The sequence below is a fragment of the Spermophilus citellus genome (assembly GCF_964194105.1).
Source record: "Spermophilus citellus genome assembly, chromosome: 17".
Taxonomy (NCBI): Eukaryota; Metazoa; Chordata; class Mammalia; order Rodentia; family Sciuridae; genus Spermophilus; species Spermophilus citellus.
In genome coordinates this window covers 54,614,739-54,627,165 of record NC_138199.1, presented here as the reverse complement: position 1 = coordinate 54,627,165, position 12,427 = coordinate 54,614,739, and the positions used below count along the sequence as shown (strand labels likewise).

Sequence of the window (12,427 nt, the reverse complement as noted above, 5' to 3'; positions counted from 1 at the left end):
CTGTCATTTGGCCAAGGCTTACATACTCCCATTTTTGTAGCTAAGTTGTATATCTTAGGACACAAGTGACTTTTGTCCCCTGCATGATTTGGAGCAATTTTTCCTATTGTAGTGCTGGTCCTGGAATGATTCAGGACGAGCTCCACTAACTTGTGGACTTTTCTAATTTTCTATTCCTTGGCAGATAGGAGGCACTGAGGAATATAAGATCTGCCGGGGCATCAAGGAGGGCCGCCTCACCAAGCCGGTGGTCTGTTGGTGCATTGGGACATGTGCCACCATGTTCTCCTCTGAGGTATGGTGGTTCCCTGTTCCAGGTCACAAATGGGTGTAGAGTGGGGGCAAGAGGGAGGGTTTGAGGGGAGCTGTGTGGTCATTGCATTAAGCAGCTAGCTCCATCAGTAGATGTGCCTTACTTGCTTGGGTGCTACAAAGCCCAGACAAGCCCTGCTCTCCGGGAGCTTATGTCCACTTGGAAGAGACATTCTTGTCAGCAGATTAAGGTCCACACAGAACTCTCGAGTCTCTACTTGCTGTCTGCAGGAGTTGAGGCTTAGATGAGAAGGTGATGCGTGAATGGCATTTAGGGCCAGTGCAAGAGGCTGAGGAGGAAGAGGACACAGATTCAGCTGGGGAGGGGCCTGGTAGGGACACCATGTTGGAGAGGCTGGATAGGAAAAGGGGCTTGTGCTTGCTGTGCTAAAATGACATAATGCATGTGAAAGTGCCTGGCAGCATATATATAATAGGTGTTAAATACAAACATTGTCTGAGCTTTTGCTCTCTGCTGAGCTGAACTGTTTGTTTTCTGCTGGAGCCACACTTGAGCAGCCCCTATGATGCAGCTTAGACAAGTTCTGTATCTTGAAATGGTTCATCACATAAGAACTTGTCAGCAATTAGTTCATCAGTGTTGTGGAATAGCCTGTGGGCATAAAGCCTTACCTTAGTGCTGTATATATAGAGAGAGGAAAGTTGGCCTTCAAGGCTTCCTACAGCAATGACAAGTTGTAAACTTGAAGTGTTTCCTACTAGCTTCCTTGGTCACACTATTCTTTCTCCCTAGAAAGCTGACCTTTTCCCATCAGATTCCTGCCTACCTCCAACTGACAGTTTGTATGCAATTTTAGAATGCACATCTCCTTCAAAGGATTAATTTCATTTCTGCACATTTGCCCTGTGGGCATGCATGCAAAATATTTCCAAGTCTAAGGATGCCCACTGCCATGTGGTAATGGCAAAAGATGGAAAGAACCTAAATGCTCATCGGGCTGTGTTATCATGTTACAGCCCCATAAAGGAAAACTGGGCAGGCATGAAAGGAATGAGGTGAATCAAATTACAAGAAGGGGTAGGATGGGACCAATACAGTGGTGCCCACCTTATAATTCCAAGAAGGCTGAGGCATCAAAAGTTCCAAATCAGTCTAGGCAACTTAATGAGACCTTATCTCAAAAAATTAAAAGGATTGGGCATATAGCTCAGTGGTAGAGGACCTCTGGGATCAATCCTCAGTGCCATCAAAAAAAGAAAAAAAAAAAAAACAAAGGAAAAGAAAGTGCTCGACTGGTAGCAAATGATGTTTTGTACAGGTTAAATGTTAAGATTGCCCACTGTACCCCACCCTGAGTCAGGGTTTTGTACCAGATGTTTAGGATAGTTTATTTTCCTCATCATTTGATTAAAGACAGTTACCATGTGACTTTTTTTTTTTTTTTTTAAAGAGAGAGAGAGAGAGAGAATTTTTTTTAATATTTATTTTTTAGTTCTCGGCGGACACAACATCTTTGTTTGTATGTGGTGCTGAGGATCGAACCCGGGCCGCACGCATGCCAGATGAGCGCGCTACCGCTTGAGCCACATCCCCAGCCCTACCATGTGACTTTTGATGGGCCTTTCTTCTCTCTCGCTTTCTTCTGTGTTCCCCTGGATTTGATCTTACCTCAGTGCTCACTCTAACACAAGGGGGCAGTTGCCGATTGGATCCAGGTGGTTGTTACTATGTGGAGATACAGGGCTACTGATGGAAAATGTGACTTTTTTTTTTTTTTTTTAATATTTATTTATTTTAGTTCTCGGCGGGCGAACACAACATCTTTGTATGTGGTGCTGAGGTTCGAACCTGGGCCGCACGCATGGCAGGCGAGCGCGCTACCGCTTGAGCCACATCCCCAGCCCGAAAATGTGACTTTTTAAAGAGGCTGGAAATTTATATTTTTGCATGATATCTTCCGAGGTTTTTAAGAAAAATGTTGGTACATGTTTTATAAAAGTAGAATGAGACAATGAGAGTGTGTTTATGAGCTCAGCTAGGCCAAGATTGCCAATTTTTAATCTTACTTCTCACATATTGCTCAAAACTAAGCCATGTTTCCCATACCCGTGACCACTGACTGCCCCAGAGGAAGCTGGATGTGGCTTAGAATGAAGAAGGTTATTCTGGAATTGGCCTGGGCTTTGTACCCTGGCTTCAGTGTATGTTAGCCATGTGATCTCAAGTAAGCTCCTGAGCTGTGCCTCATTTCCTCCTCTATAACATGGGAGTCATCCATCCTGCATGCTTAGTGAGCATTCTTAAAGCTCAAATGGAGTGATTTGTAGAAACCATTTAGCACAGGCCAGCTGTGATCAGCGCTGATGTTTCCTGGTACCCTTTTTTTCTCCCTTGGGGGATTAAGAAGCCAAGTGAAGCTGTTGTCCTTTGCCTTCAGGTCCAGTTTGGCCATGCCGGAGCTTGTGCCAACCAGGCTTCTGAAACAGCAGTCGCCAAGAACCAGGCTTTGAAGGAGGCAGGCGTGTTTGTGCCCCGAAGCTTTGATGAACTTGGAGAAATCATCCAGTAAGTGGATCTTCAGGAAGATTCTGGCCTCTCCCACCCTTTCCAAGCCCCTCCTGAGGACAACAGGCTCTTCTATAATGTTGGGGCATCTGATTATTTCTGGTCCCTCTCAGGCATTTAGCACAACTGTGTGGACAGTGCAAGATCATTGTTCTTGGCTTTTGTTGTTTTGATTTAGAGCAGCAGGTCCAGTTTCTGAGCCCACAGCCTTGACCAGAAGTTGGTAGCTATAAATGAGAGATAAGCATGGAAATGTATCTCCTCTGATTACTAAATTGTTGGGCTCAAGAATAGAGGCAGGAGGATTATAAGTTCAAGGCCATCTTTGGCAACTTACTGTTTCAAAGTAAAAAATATAAATTTTAAAAAGTGGGGGCTGGGGATGTGGCTCAAGCGGTAGCGCGCTCACCTGGCATGTGTGCGGCCGGGGTTCGATCCTCAGCACCACATACCAACAAAGATGTTGTGTCCGCCGAGAACTAAAAAAAAAATAAATTAATTAATATTAAAAATTCTCTCTCTCTCTCTTAAAAAAAAAAAAAAGTGGGGATATGTAGTTCAATGGTTTAGTGCTCCTGAGTTAAGTCCCTGGTACCACCAAAAAAGTTGTTGGAAATCCCATTGTCTCTTCTTCTACCTCCTAAATTTGACTCTGCTCCCCCCTGCCCTTTGTTGGACCCAGATCCAGCTTTCTATTAAGCCCCATCCTGAGGAGATATGGGGCGGAGGAGTGAGGACAGTCCTGGCCAGCACTTTTCTTCACTTATTCTCATAATCCAACCTGTGACATGAACCACTGACAACTGAGGTGGCCTGTGGTGTTAGAGGAGCCCAGATTTATTAATCTATAAAATCTGCAGGAATGAATGTTGCTCCCTGCTTCTTTCTCCCTTGTAGGTCTGTATATGAAGATCTTGTGGCCAAAGGAGTCATCGTTCCTGCCCAAGAGGTGCCACCCCCGACAGTGCCCATGGACTACTCCTGGGCCAGGGTAGGTGCCTGGGATCCCTAGCAGTGAGGGTAGGGGAAACTTGGGGGACCAGTGGGGTAGGTTTTAAATTGATTTGGCCTTTCAAGGCCCTCTCAACTAGTTAAAAAGCAATGATGTTACCTCTCACTTAGAAGAAACCTCGGTGATTAAATCTTGGACTCTGCCCACTGCCTGTTGCTGGAGCTTGTGAGATGAGTAAAACAAATACAGGTCCCACAGGACCTGGATAACCTGTATTTCCCACATTTGTCACTTGATGAGGAAACAGAGGGTGCTGGGGCAATAATGTCCTTTAGAAATGTTTTGCATTTGTTAAGGGATTTTAGGGATGGAGTTGATAGATCACTCTGCCTAATTGTCTATGGGGCATAGATGAAGAGCCAATATTCTTTTTTTGGGGCGGGGGTACCAGGGATTAAACCCAGGGATACTCAACCACTGAACCATATCCTCAGCCCTTTTTTTATTTTGAGATAGAGTCTTGCTAAGTCAGGTAAGGCCTTAGCCTCCCAAGCTTATGGGATTACAGGTGTGTGCCACTGTGCCTGGCCAATATTCTTGATATACAAGGACTCTTAGGAGTAAATGTTAAAAGACCCAATGACCACCAGGTATAGTGGCACACGCCTATAATCCCAGTGTCCCTGGAAGCTGAGATAGGAAGGTTGCAAGTTCAAAGCCAGCCTTAGCAACTTAGCAAGACCCTATCTCTAAATAAAATAATAAAAAAGACCTGGGGATGTGGCTAGTGGTTAATTCCCCCTGGGTTCAATCTCAAGTACCAAAAGAAAAAAAAAAAGATCCTGTGACCACTGGAGCATACCTGTATTCCCAACTACTTGGGAGGCTAAGGCAGAAGGATCACAAGTTCATGGCCAGCCTGGCAAACTTAATGAGACCCTGTCCCAAAATAAAATAGAAAGGGCTTGGAATGTAGCTCATGATAGAGTGCTTGCTTACTATGTGCACAGGCTGGGGTTGTGGCTCAGTGGTAGAGTGCTTGCCTAACCCATGTGAGGCACTGGGTTTGATTCTCAGCACTATATATATAAAATAAATAAATAAAATAATGGTCCATTGACAACTAAAAATATATATATATTGGGGGTGCTGGGCTTGTGGCTCAGTGGTAGAGTGCTCGCCAAGCACATGCGAGGTTCTGGGTTCGATCCTCAACACCACATAAAAATAGATAAAATGTATGAATATATATGTGTGTATATATATTTTAATATTTATTTTTTAGAAGTAGTTGGACACAATACCTTTATTTTATTTGTTTGTTTTTATGTAGTGCTGAGGATCGAACCCAGGGCCTCGCACGTGCTAGATGAGCACTCTACCGCTGAACCACAATCCCAGCCCCATATATGTATATATTTTTAAAAAGGTAGAGGGGGGTAAACATAGGTAGGAAATGTCTTTTCAACATGAAAAAAAAAAAAATGTACCACTTCACTTTATGAAAGGAACCAAAATAAAACTGATACCAATTTTCCATAAAAGGTCTGCAAAGATTAAATTATTTGATAAATTATGTTTATACAGGTGTGAGAAAACTCTTGCATTCATCCATTATTGATGTGAGTGGAAATTGATAAAGCCTTTCTTTAGGCAGTTGAATAGTTTCAGGTTTATTAAATTGTTCGCTAGGTGTGGTGACACACTCTGGTAATCCTAGTGACTCAGGAGGCAGAGGAAGAGGATGGGGAGGTCGAGGCCAGCCTGGGCAACATACCCAGACCCTATCTTAAAATAAAAAGGACTGGGAATGTATCTGAGTGGTAGAGTACCCTGGGTTCAATCTCCAGCACCAATAAATAAATTTAAATAAATAAATCAAATGTCATAGGGGATAATTAAAGAAATGTGAAGAAATGAAGTTGGATACAATTGGTTGACAATTCTGTTGTGATGCCCCAACTCTGGAAATGGAGAATTCAGGAGTTCAGTCCCTTTCATCTTAGTAAAGAACAGGTTGAGAGGGCATTCCACCATTTCTACAGCTCTGTGTGTCAATACATTCTTGGTGGGGTGTTTGCAGCTATATCTGAAGTGTTTTAAAGATCTCCTTTGAGGTTCCTGCTTCAGTTTCTTAGCCAAGTGAGCTTGGCTGGTTACTGAGCCTCAGCCTGGTTTCCTCTGCTGTAATAGAAGGAATGATTCTGCTTTGTGAAGTTAAAATGAACCAGTGGATGTAAACCGCTTAGTGCATCGCCTGGCCCAGCAAATGCTCAGTAAAGGTTGGAACTTGTGCCAGTGTCAAGTGGGTACCAGGTGTGGTGCCCTGTTTTCTATACTGCCTGTGGTCTAATCAGAGGGCTTTTGCACTTAGTCCTTGGGAACTTTGGGAATTGTTGCTTGGCCACCAGAGTGGCCAAATCATTCCTGGGACACTTCAGTTCTGAGAGCACAGATGGTGGAGCTACTGAAATCTATGGTGGTCACCATAGCCCTATCTTCCTCTTCCTTATTTCTGCTCAGGAGCTGGGTTTGATCCGCAAACCTGCCTCATTTATGACCAGCATCTGTGACGAGCGAGGACAGGAGCTCATTTATGCAGGCATGCCCATCACTGAGGTCTTCAAGGAAGAGATGGGCATTGGTGGGGTTCTTGGCCTCCTCTGGTTCCAGAGAAGGTGAGTTAGTGACCTTCCCCTATCAAAAGAGTGGGGCTGGGACAGCTTGAGTAGTGTGTCTAGGGTTAATCATCTTCTTTTTTTTCTTTGATATAAAGAAATTGAACTCGGGCACTCAACCACTGAGCCACATCCCCAGCCCTATTTTGTATTTTATTTAGAGACATGCTAAAAATGGCTGAAGAAATAGATTTTAAACCCTCATTGCTAACTCTGTCTTAAAAGTAGCATTTGAAAACAGAGAAGTCCAGAGGTTATGCCTTGGAGTTGGCATGAGACTTGATTGCAAGGGAATTACCCTTCTCGAATTTGAGCCATTTGTCTGGGGAGATGGGAGAATGGGAGTGTGGCCTTGTGGCTACTGGCCTTTATTCCATCTCTCCTCTCCATGCATCTGTATATATCCTCTAGGTTGCCCAAGTACTCTTGCCAGTTCATTGAAATGTGTCTGATGGTGACAGCTGATCATGGGCCAGCTGTCTCTGGGGCCCACAACACCATCATCTGTGCCCGGGCTGGGAAGGACCTTGTCTCCAGCCTAACTTCGGGGCTGCTCACCATTGTAAGTACTGTCATTCTGGGAGGTGAATAGGAAGGACATTGGGCTTTGACATCTGGCTGCTAGACTGCAACAGGGTCCTAGAAGGAGCCATTGAGTGTAAGACCCTAGACTGGGGCTGTTCAGGCATCCTGGATTGGTTTGTGAAGTTGAAGATAACTTAAAGCTCAGGGCAGGATGTGCTTGTTTCTACTATAGGGGGATCGGTTTGGGGGTGCCTTGGATGCAGCAGCCAAGATGTTCAGTAAGGCCTTTGACAGTGGCATTATCCCCATGGAGTTTGTGAACAAGATGAAGAAGGAAGGAAAACTGATTATGGGTATTGGCCATCGAGTGAAATCTGTAAGTTATCTATCTACTTAATAGGGGGTGGAACTATAGGGTGGGAGGTAACAGGAGGTGATTGGTTTAGTGAAAACACCCATGCTCCTAACTTGCAAAAGCTAAAAGCTATGGATATGTTGGCAGATGCCAAGTGTAAGGCAGCTAATCTTAGTGGTGAAGCACCCCTGGGTTCAATCCTCAGTACCAAAAAAAAAAAAAAAGAGAGAGGTGGGGGCTGTGGTTAAAGAAACCTGTTGGTGGCCTTATGCTTGATAATGCCTCTTGCCTCAGTGGCAAACAACTCCACACATCTCAGTGGCCTACAAGGACAAAGGTTTATTTTTTGTTCACATTACATGTGCTCCAGGTTAGGAGCCGCTCTGTTCTCTGTCATCTGTGCTGCAGAGCACCCCTTCTTGGGTCTCATTTCAGAAGGAAAGTGGTAATGGCAGATCAGTGGGAAGGCTCTAACACTTCCACTTGGAAATTGCTCTGCTTTCCGTCATGTTTTGGATGGGTGCACCTAATATCACTGGGGTAGGAAACTCATAAATATCAACACAAGCCAGACATGGTGCCTATAATCCCAGCAGCTCAGGAGACTCACAAGTTCAGTTCAGACCAGCCTCAGCAACTTTGCAAGATCCGGTCTCAAAAAAATAAAAAGAGCTAGGGAAGTAGCTCGGTGATAGAGTGCCTCTGGGATGAATCCTCAGTACAAATAATTATTATTACTTCGGGAAGCACAATTGGCAGAGACAAGTGGAGAAAGACAATAAATATTTAAAAGTTAATATTGTCTCAATCAGGGTTGAATGTCCCTGTAACATGTCACATGTACAAAAAAAGAGAAAGAAGACATAATTGGCAGCTGCTTAGGGCCTTATAAATAGGGGCAGCTTCTTATTAAGTCCTTGGCCCTGTAACTCCAGAAACCTCATTTAGTTGGACAGTTCATTTATCTAGGTGAGAAGTGTGAATCACATTAAACAAGAGGGTCAGGTGTGTGACCCAGGACACCCCGGTCTAGGCATCTGATTGCTTTTTAGTCCTCAGTTTAGACATCCAGAGGTTGCTTGATGACTATATTAGAACCTGCCAGGGGTGGTCGTTAGCTCTAAGGACCATTCCATCCAGGCCCTGCAGATCTTTGCTCAGGTTCTGAACAGGTCACCCCTTTCTAATCTACAGCTCAGGCCCTCTGTCTAAGATCATGCTATACCTGCTTTGCAGCACTCAGGCCTTGGACTCCATCCTTTCTGAAGTCTGTGGGTTTGCTGAAGGAGGATGCCACTGGTATTGGGATTTGCTGTGTGTCTAAATCATTTCACTTCCCCACTGACAGATGTGGGTTTTTTTGTTTTGTTTTGATTTTGGTACCAGGGACTGAACCCAGTGGCATTTGACCACTGAGCCACATCCATAGCCCCTTTTTATTTTTTGAGTTGTTGAGGCTGGTTTTGAACTTGCAGTCCTCCTGCCTTAGCCTCCTGAACTGCTGGGATTACAGGTATGCGCCACCATGCCTGGCTAGGTGTGGGTCTTTGAAGAGATGGTTAACTCCATTCATCAAAGGTCTAGAGTTTTTCCTCAGATTGTGGGGATACTTTGCCACCTGACTCTTAGCATGTACTTCCTGAGTGTAAAACCTTGTTAGCTTGACTAGGCCCTAGTGGCTAGAACCTTGGTCTTCAGTTGGAGCACCTGCTTAACACTGCATGGCTAACTTTTTGAATGTCTCCAAGGCATATAATGTAGAAGAACTTACAGATGTTTATTTTGATACATGAGTGGACTTCAAAAACCTTCAGCACCACGGCAGTGTCATAATCCCTGCTATGTGGAATAGTGCACATGGATGAGGTTCTAGAATCATTTCCAGAATAAGATGTGTGGCTCTGACCATTTGTAACCCAATTATGAACATTTCCCTTGACAGCAGTATTGGAGTGGATTCCTCTATAACTTTGGGTCCATTTTTAGATAAATAACCCTGACATGAGAGTGCAGATCCTCAAAGATTACGTCAAACAACACTTCCCTGCCACCCCGCTGCTCGATTATGCACTGGAAGTGGAGAAGATTACCACCTCAAAGGTAATAAAGGGAAAATTCGCTACTTGTGTTTCTGGGTGAGTTTCTTAGGGGAAATGGAAAGCAGTTTGGTTGTATGAAATCTGGTTCCCTGGAAATTTTTATTTTTGTTGCATAACTAAATTGAACCAACAGAAGTGTGTACTAGGCGTAGATTCCTTTACTGTACACTAGGAATTGAACTGACACAGTCTACAGCACATGGAGAGTTTGTAAGTGATTTTAAAACTCATAGTAATAGTAGTAAAAGTGCAAAATTAAAAAGAAAAAAATGAGAAATGATGTTAAATGCTTTGAATTTTTTGCCTTCCCAGAAACCAAATCTTATCCTGAATGTAGATGGTTTCATCGGAGTTGCGTTTGTAGACATGCTTAGGAACTGTGGGTCCTTTACTCGGTGAGCACTGCAGCCATTTTCTTCTCCAGCTTTGATTTTTGTTCCTTCTTCCCAACCATTGCCGACAGCTCGGTTCTTGTCCCCAATGCCAGTCCAATAACAAGGACATGGTTTTGAGAAAAAGGAAAAAGGCAGTTTATTTCTTTGCTAGCAAAGGAGAAACACAGGGGACTCCTGACCCAAAAGCTGTGATTCTGCCCATCAGCAGGAACACGGGTTTTTTAAAAGAGGTGATTCAGAGAAAATGAGATTGGGGAGGAGAGATCAGGAAGAATGTGATCAGAGAAGAGAAGATGAGGGAGGAGAAGATTAGGGAAAAGAAGAGCAGAGAAGATAAGATCAGGAAGAAGAAAGGGAGGAGGAGATCAGGGAGAAGCAGGTTGGGAAAAAAGAAAAAAAAATGTAAGTTTCAAAGCCACAAGGGATACAGTCAGAGCATCAGGTGAACCCCTGATACACAATTATGAGTAATGTATGCTCACGATAGAGAATTTAGAAAGTATAAATATAAAGAGGTATAAAAAGAAAACAAATGTTGTCTCTAACCCTACCACCCAGAGCACTTCTTCATTTTCAAACCAAAGAGCTGCTTATCCCCAGGCAGTAGTAGTTACTGGGTGCCTGGAGGAGGACAGTCATGTGAGCCATTTTAAAACTACAAGTTGATTGTGTGTTGCAGGGAGGAAGCTGATGAATATATTGACATTGGAGCCCTCAATGGCATCTTTGTGCTGGGAAGAAGTATGGGCTTCATTGGTGAGTTTACTGTTGTTTTAGGCAATTTTTTCCCTTTAAGCCCCCATAGTTAAGCTGCACCACTTACCTGTGTAGTAAATATCTATAACAGAGATGTCACACTTTTCTTAATTGTCATTCTTAATCCTTTCTTTCTTTAATATTCCCCTTATTTTTACCCTTGTTCCTTTATTCTTGGGAAGGACTCTGATTGCTAGCCTAGGAAAATGGCATTAAATAACAGTTCCCCTTTTGCCAAGTGGCTGGTTTTACCTGTGGAATCCAAATTTACTTCCCCATTTCTTTATGCCTGCCTTTTTTTGTGTGTCAGGAAGACTTTTTACCCCCCCTTATCCTCTGCCCCTCACTAGGCTTCCAGACTCTATGAACATAAAGATGTATTTTTTCCATTTCAGGACACTATCTTGATCAGAAGAGACTGAAACAGGGGCTGTATCGCCATCCGTGGGACGATATTTCATACGTTCTTCCAGAACACATGAGCATGTAACCAAGCCAGGAGTCCTAGCACTGTAAAGTGAAGACAAGAACTCCTTGGGAAATAGCATGCAGACAGCTGGCAGTGGAGCCTGCTATAGGATGGGTCTGAATTGTAAGCCGCCACTGGTATGCAGGCACCAAAGACCAACAGCCATGGTTAATGCCTTTTCAGTCCACACAAAGAAGCTTAATATTTTTTTTATAAGCATAGAAATAAAAAAAAACCAAGCCAATACTTGTGTCATTTTGCTCTGCTACCTGCTGTATTTATTATATGGAAGCATCAGAATAGTATTCTTCCTCCTTGTAGGATGTCATGATGTCACTTTCTTTTTTCTATCAGTTAAACATTTTCCCCTGCTTGGAGGAAGGGGATGAGACTTCAAGATATTATACATTTAAAGTATCTCCTGATGTCTTGTTTTTCTTCTTCCCTTTCCTCCTCCTCATAACATGAAGAACATTATATTAATTTGATTTTTAAGAATCTTTTTCTATGGATTAAGGATTTATTTAGCACCCCACAGAAATGTTCTGTATTGCAGATCAAGGTCTGCTTACATGGGGAGAGGGGTGTGTGTGGGACCATTGCATCCTTTGCCATTGTCAAAAATGTGTGGAGTAGTAATTTAAAATATAAAGTTGTAACCTACATATGTTTAAAATGGAAACGCCAAGCAAAAAGCTGTGAATGTCTTGTGTCTTATGTCTTATGTTCTCTGTATTTATGCAGCTGACTTGTCTGTCTGTTACTGAAGTGTGGGTCCAAGGACTTGTCCCAGTTACTTTGCATCTATAATCCAGAGATTCTGGGTAGCTGCCATCTGTCTCTTTATTATTATAGTTTGGTTTAAATAAACTATATAGTAACAATGAAAGCATGCTGCTGTCTCATGTCATCCATATTCTTCTATCTGTATTCCTTCAAATTGTACTAATTCAGTACTATTTGGTTTTAAATTTTTAGTTCACTTTTTTTTTGGGGGGGGGGCGGTGGGTGGCATGGCAATCAGGGATTGAATCCAAGGGCCCTCAACCACTTAGCCACATTCCTCAGCCCATTTTAATTTTATTTTGAGACAGGGTCTTCCTAAATTGCTCAGACTGGCTTTGAACTTGAGATCCTCCTGCCTCAGTCTCTTGAGCCCCTGGGATTGCAGGTGTACACAACCACCCTGGATTTAGTCCACCCCTTGAAAAGAAAAATAGGAATAAAACCTGCTTTGCTGGGCAGTTGGTGTTTGAGGATAGCCCAAGCAACTCAGACCCTATCTCTGTGTCCTTATTTCCCTTTTGATTCTACTATAATCCTCCACAAAGACACCAGTGCTTTTTTGTGTGTGTGTGT

The 12,427-nt window shown here is 43.3% G+C and overlaps 1 protein-coding gene across 2 annotated transcripts in view; it reads left to right on the top strand.

The window, feature by feature from the left end:
• The window catches only part of ACLY (ATP citrate lyase), a 41,061-nt gene extending 29,104 nt beyond the window's left edge, over window positions 1–11,957 (top strand). For both annotated transcript variants that reach the window (XM_081270878.1, XM_081270877.1), the window contains 10 exons: window positions 185–295; window positions 2,712–2,839; window positions 3,737–3,830; window positions 6,315–6,469; window positions 6,881–7,031; window positions 7,227–7,370; window positions 9,336–9,449; window positions 9,761–9,843; window positions 10,523–10,599; window positions 10,995–11,957. In XM_081270878.1, the coding sequence (XP_081127004.1) occupies window positions 185–295; window positions 2,712–2,839; window positions 3,737–3,830; window positions 6,315–6,469; window positions 6,881–7,031; window positions 7,227–7,370; window positions 9,336–9,449; window positions 9,761–9,843; window positions 10,523–10,599; window positions 10,995–11,089 (1,152 nt within the window). In that variant the 3' untranslated portion in view covers window positions 11,090–11,957. The remainder of the gene's footprint in view (window positions 1–184; window positions 296–2,711; window positions 2,840–3,736; window positions 3,831–6,314; window positions 6,470–6,880; window positions 7,032–7,226; window positions 7,371–9,335; window positions 9,450–9,760; window positions 9,844–10,522; window positions 10,600–10,994) is intronic.
• The last annotated feature ends 470 nt before the right edge of the window (window positions 11,958–12,427 follow it).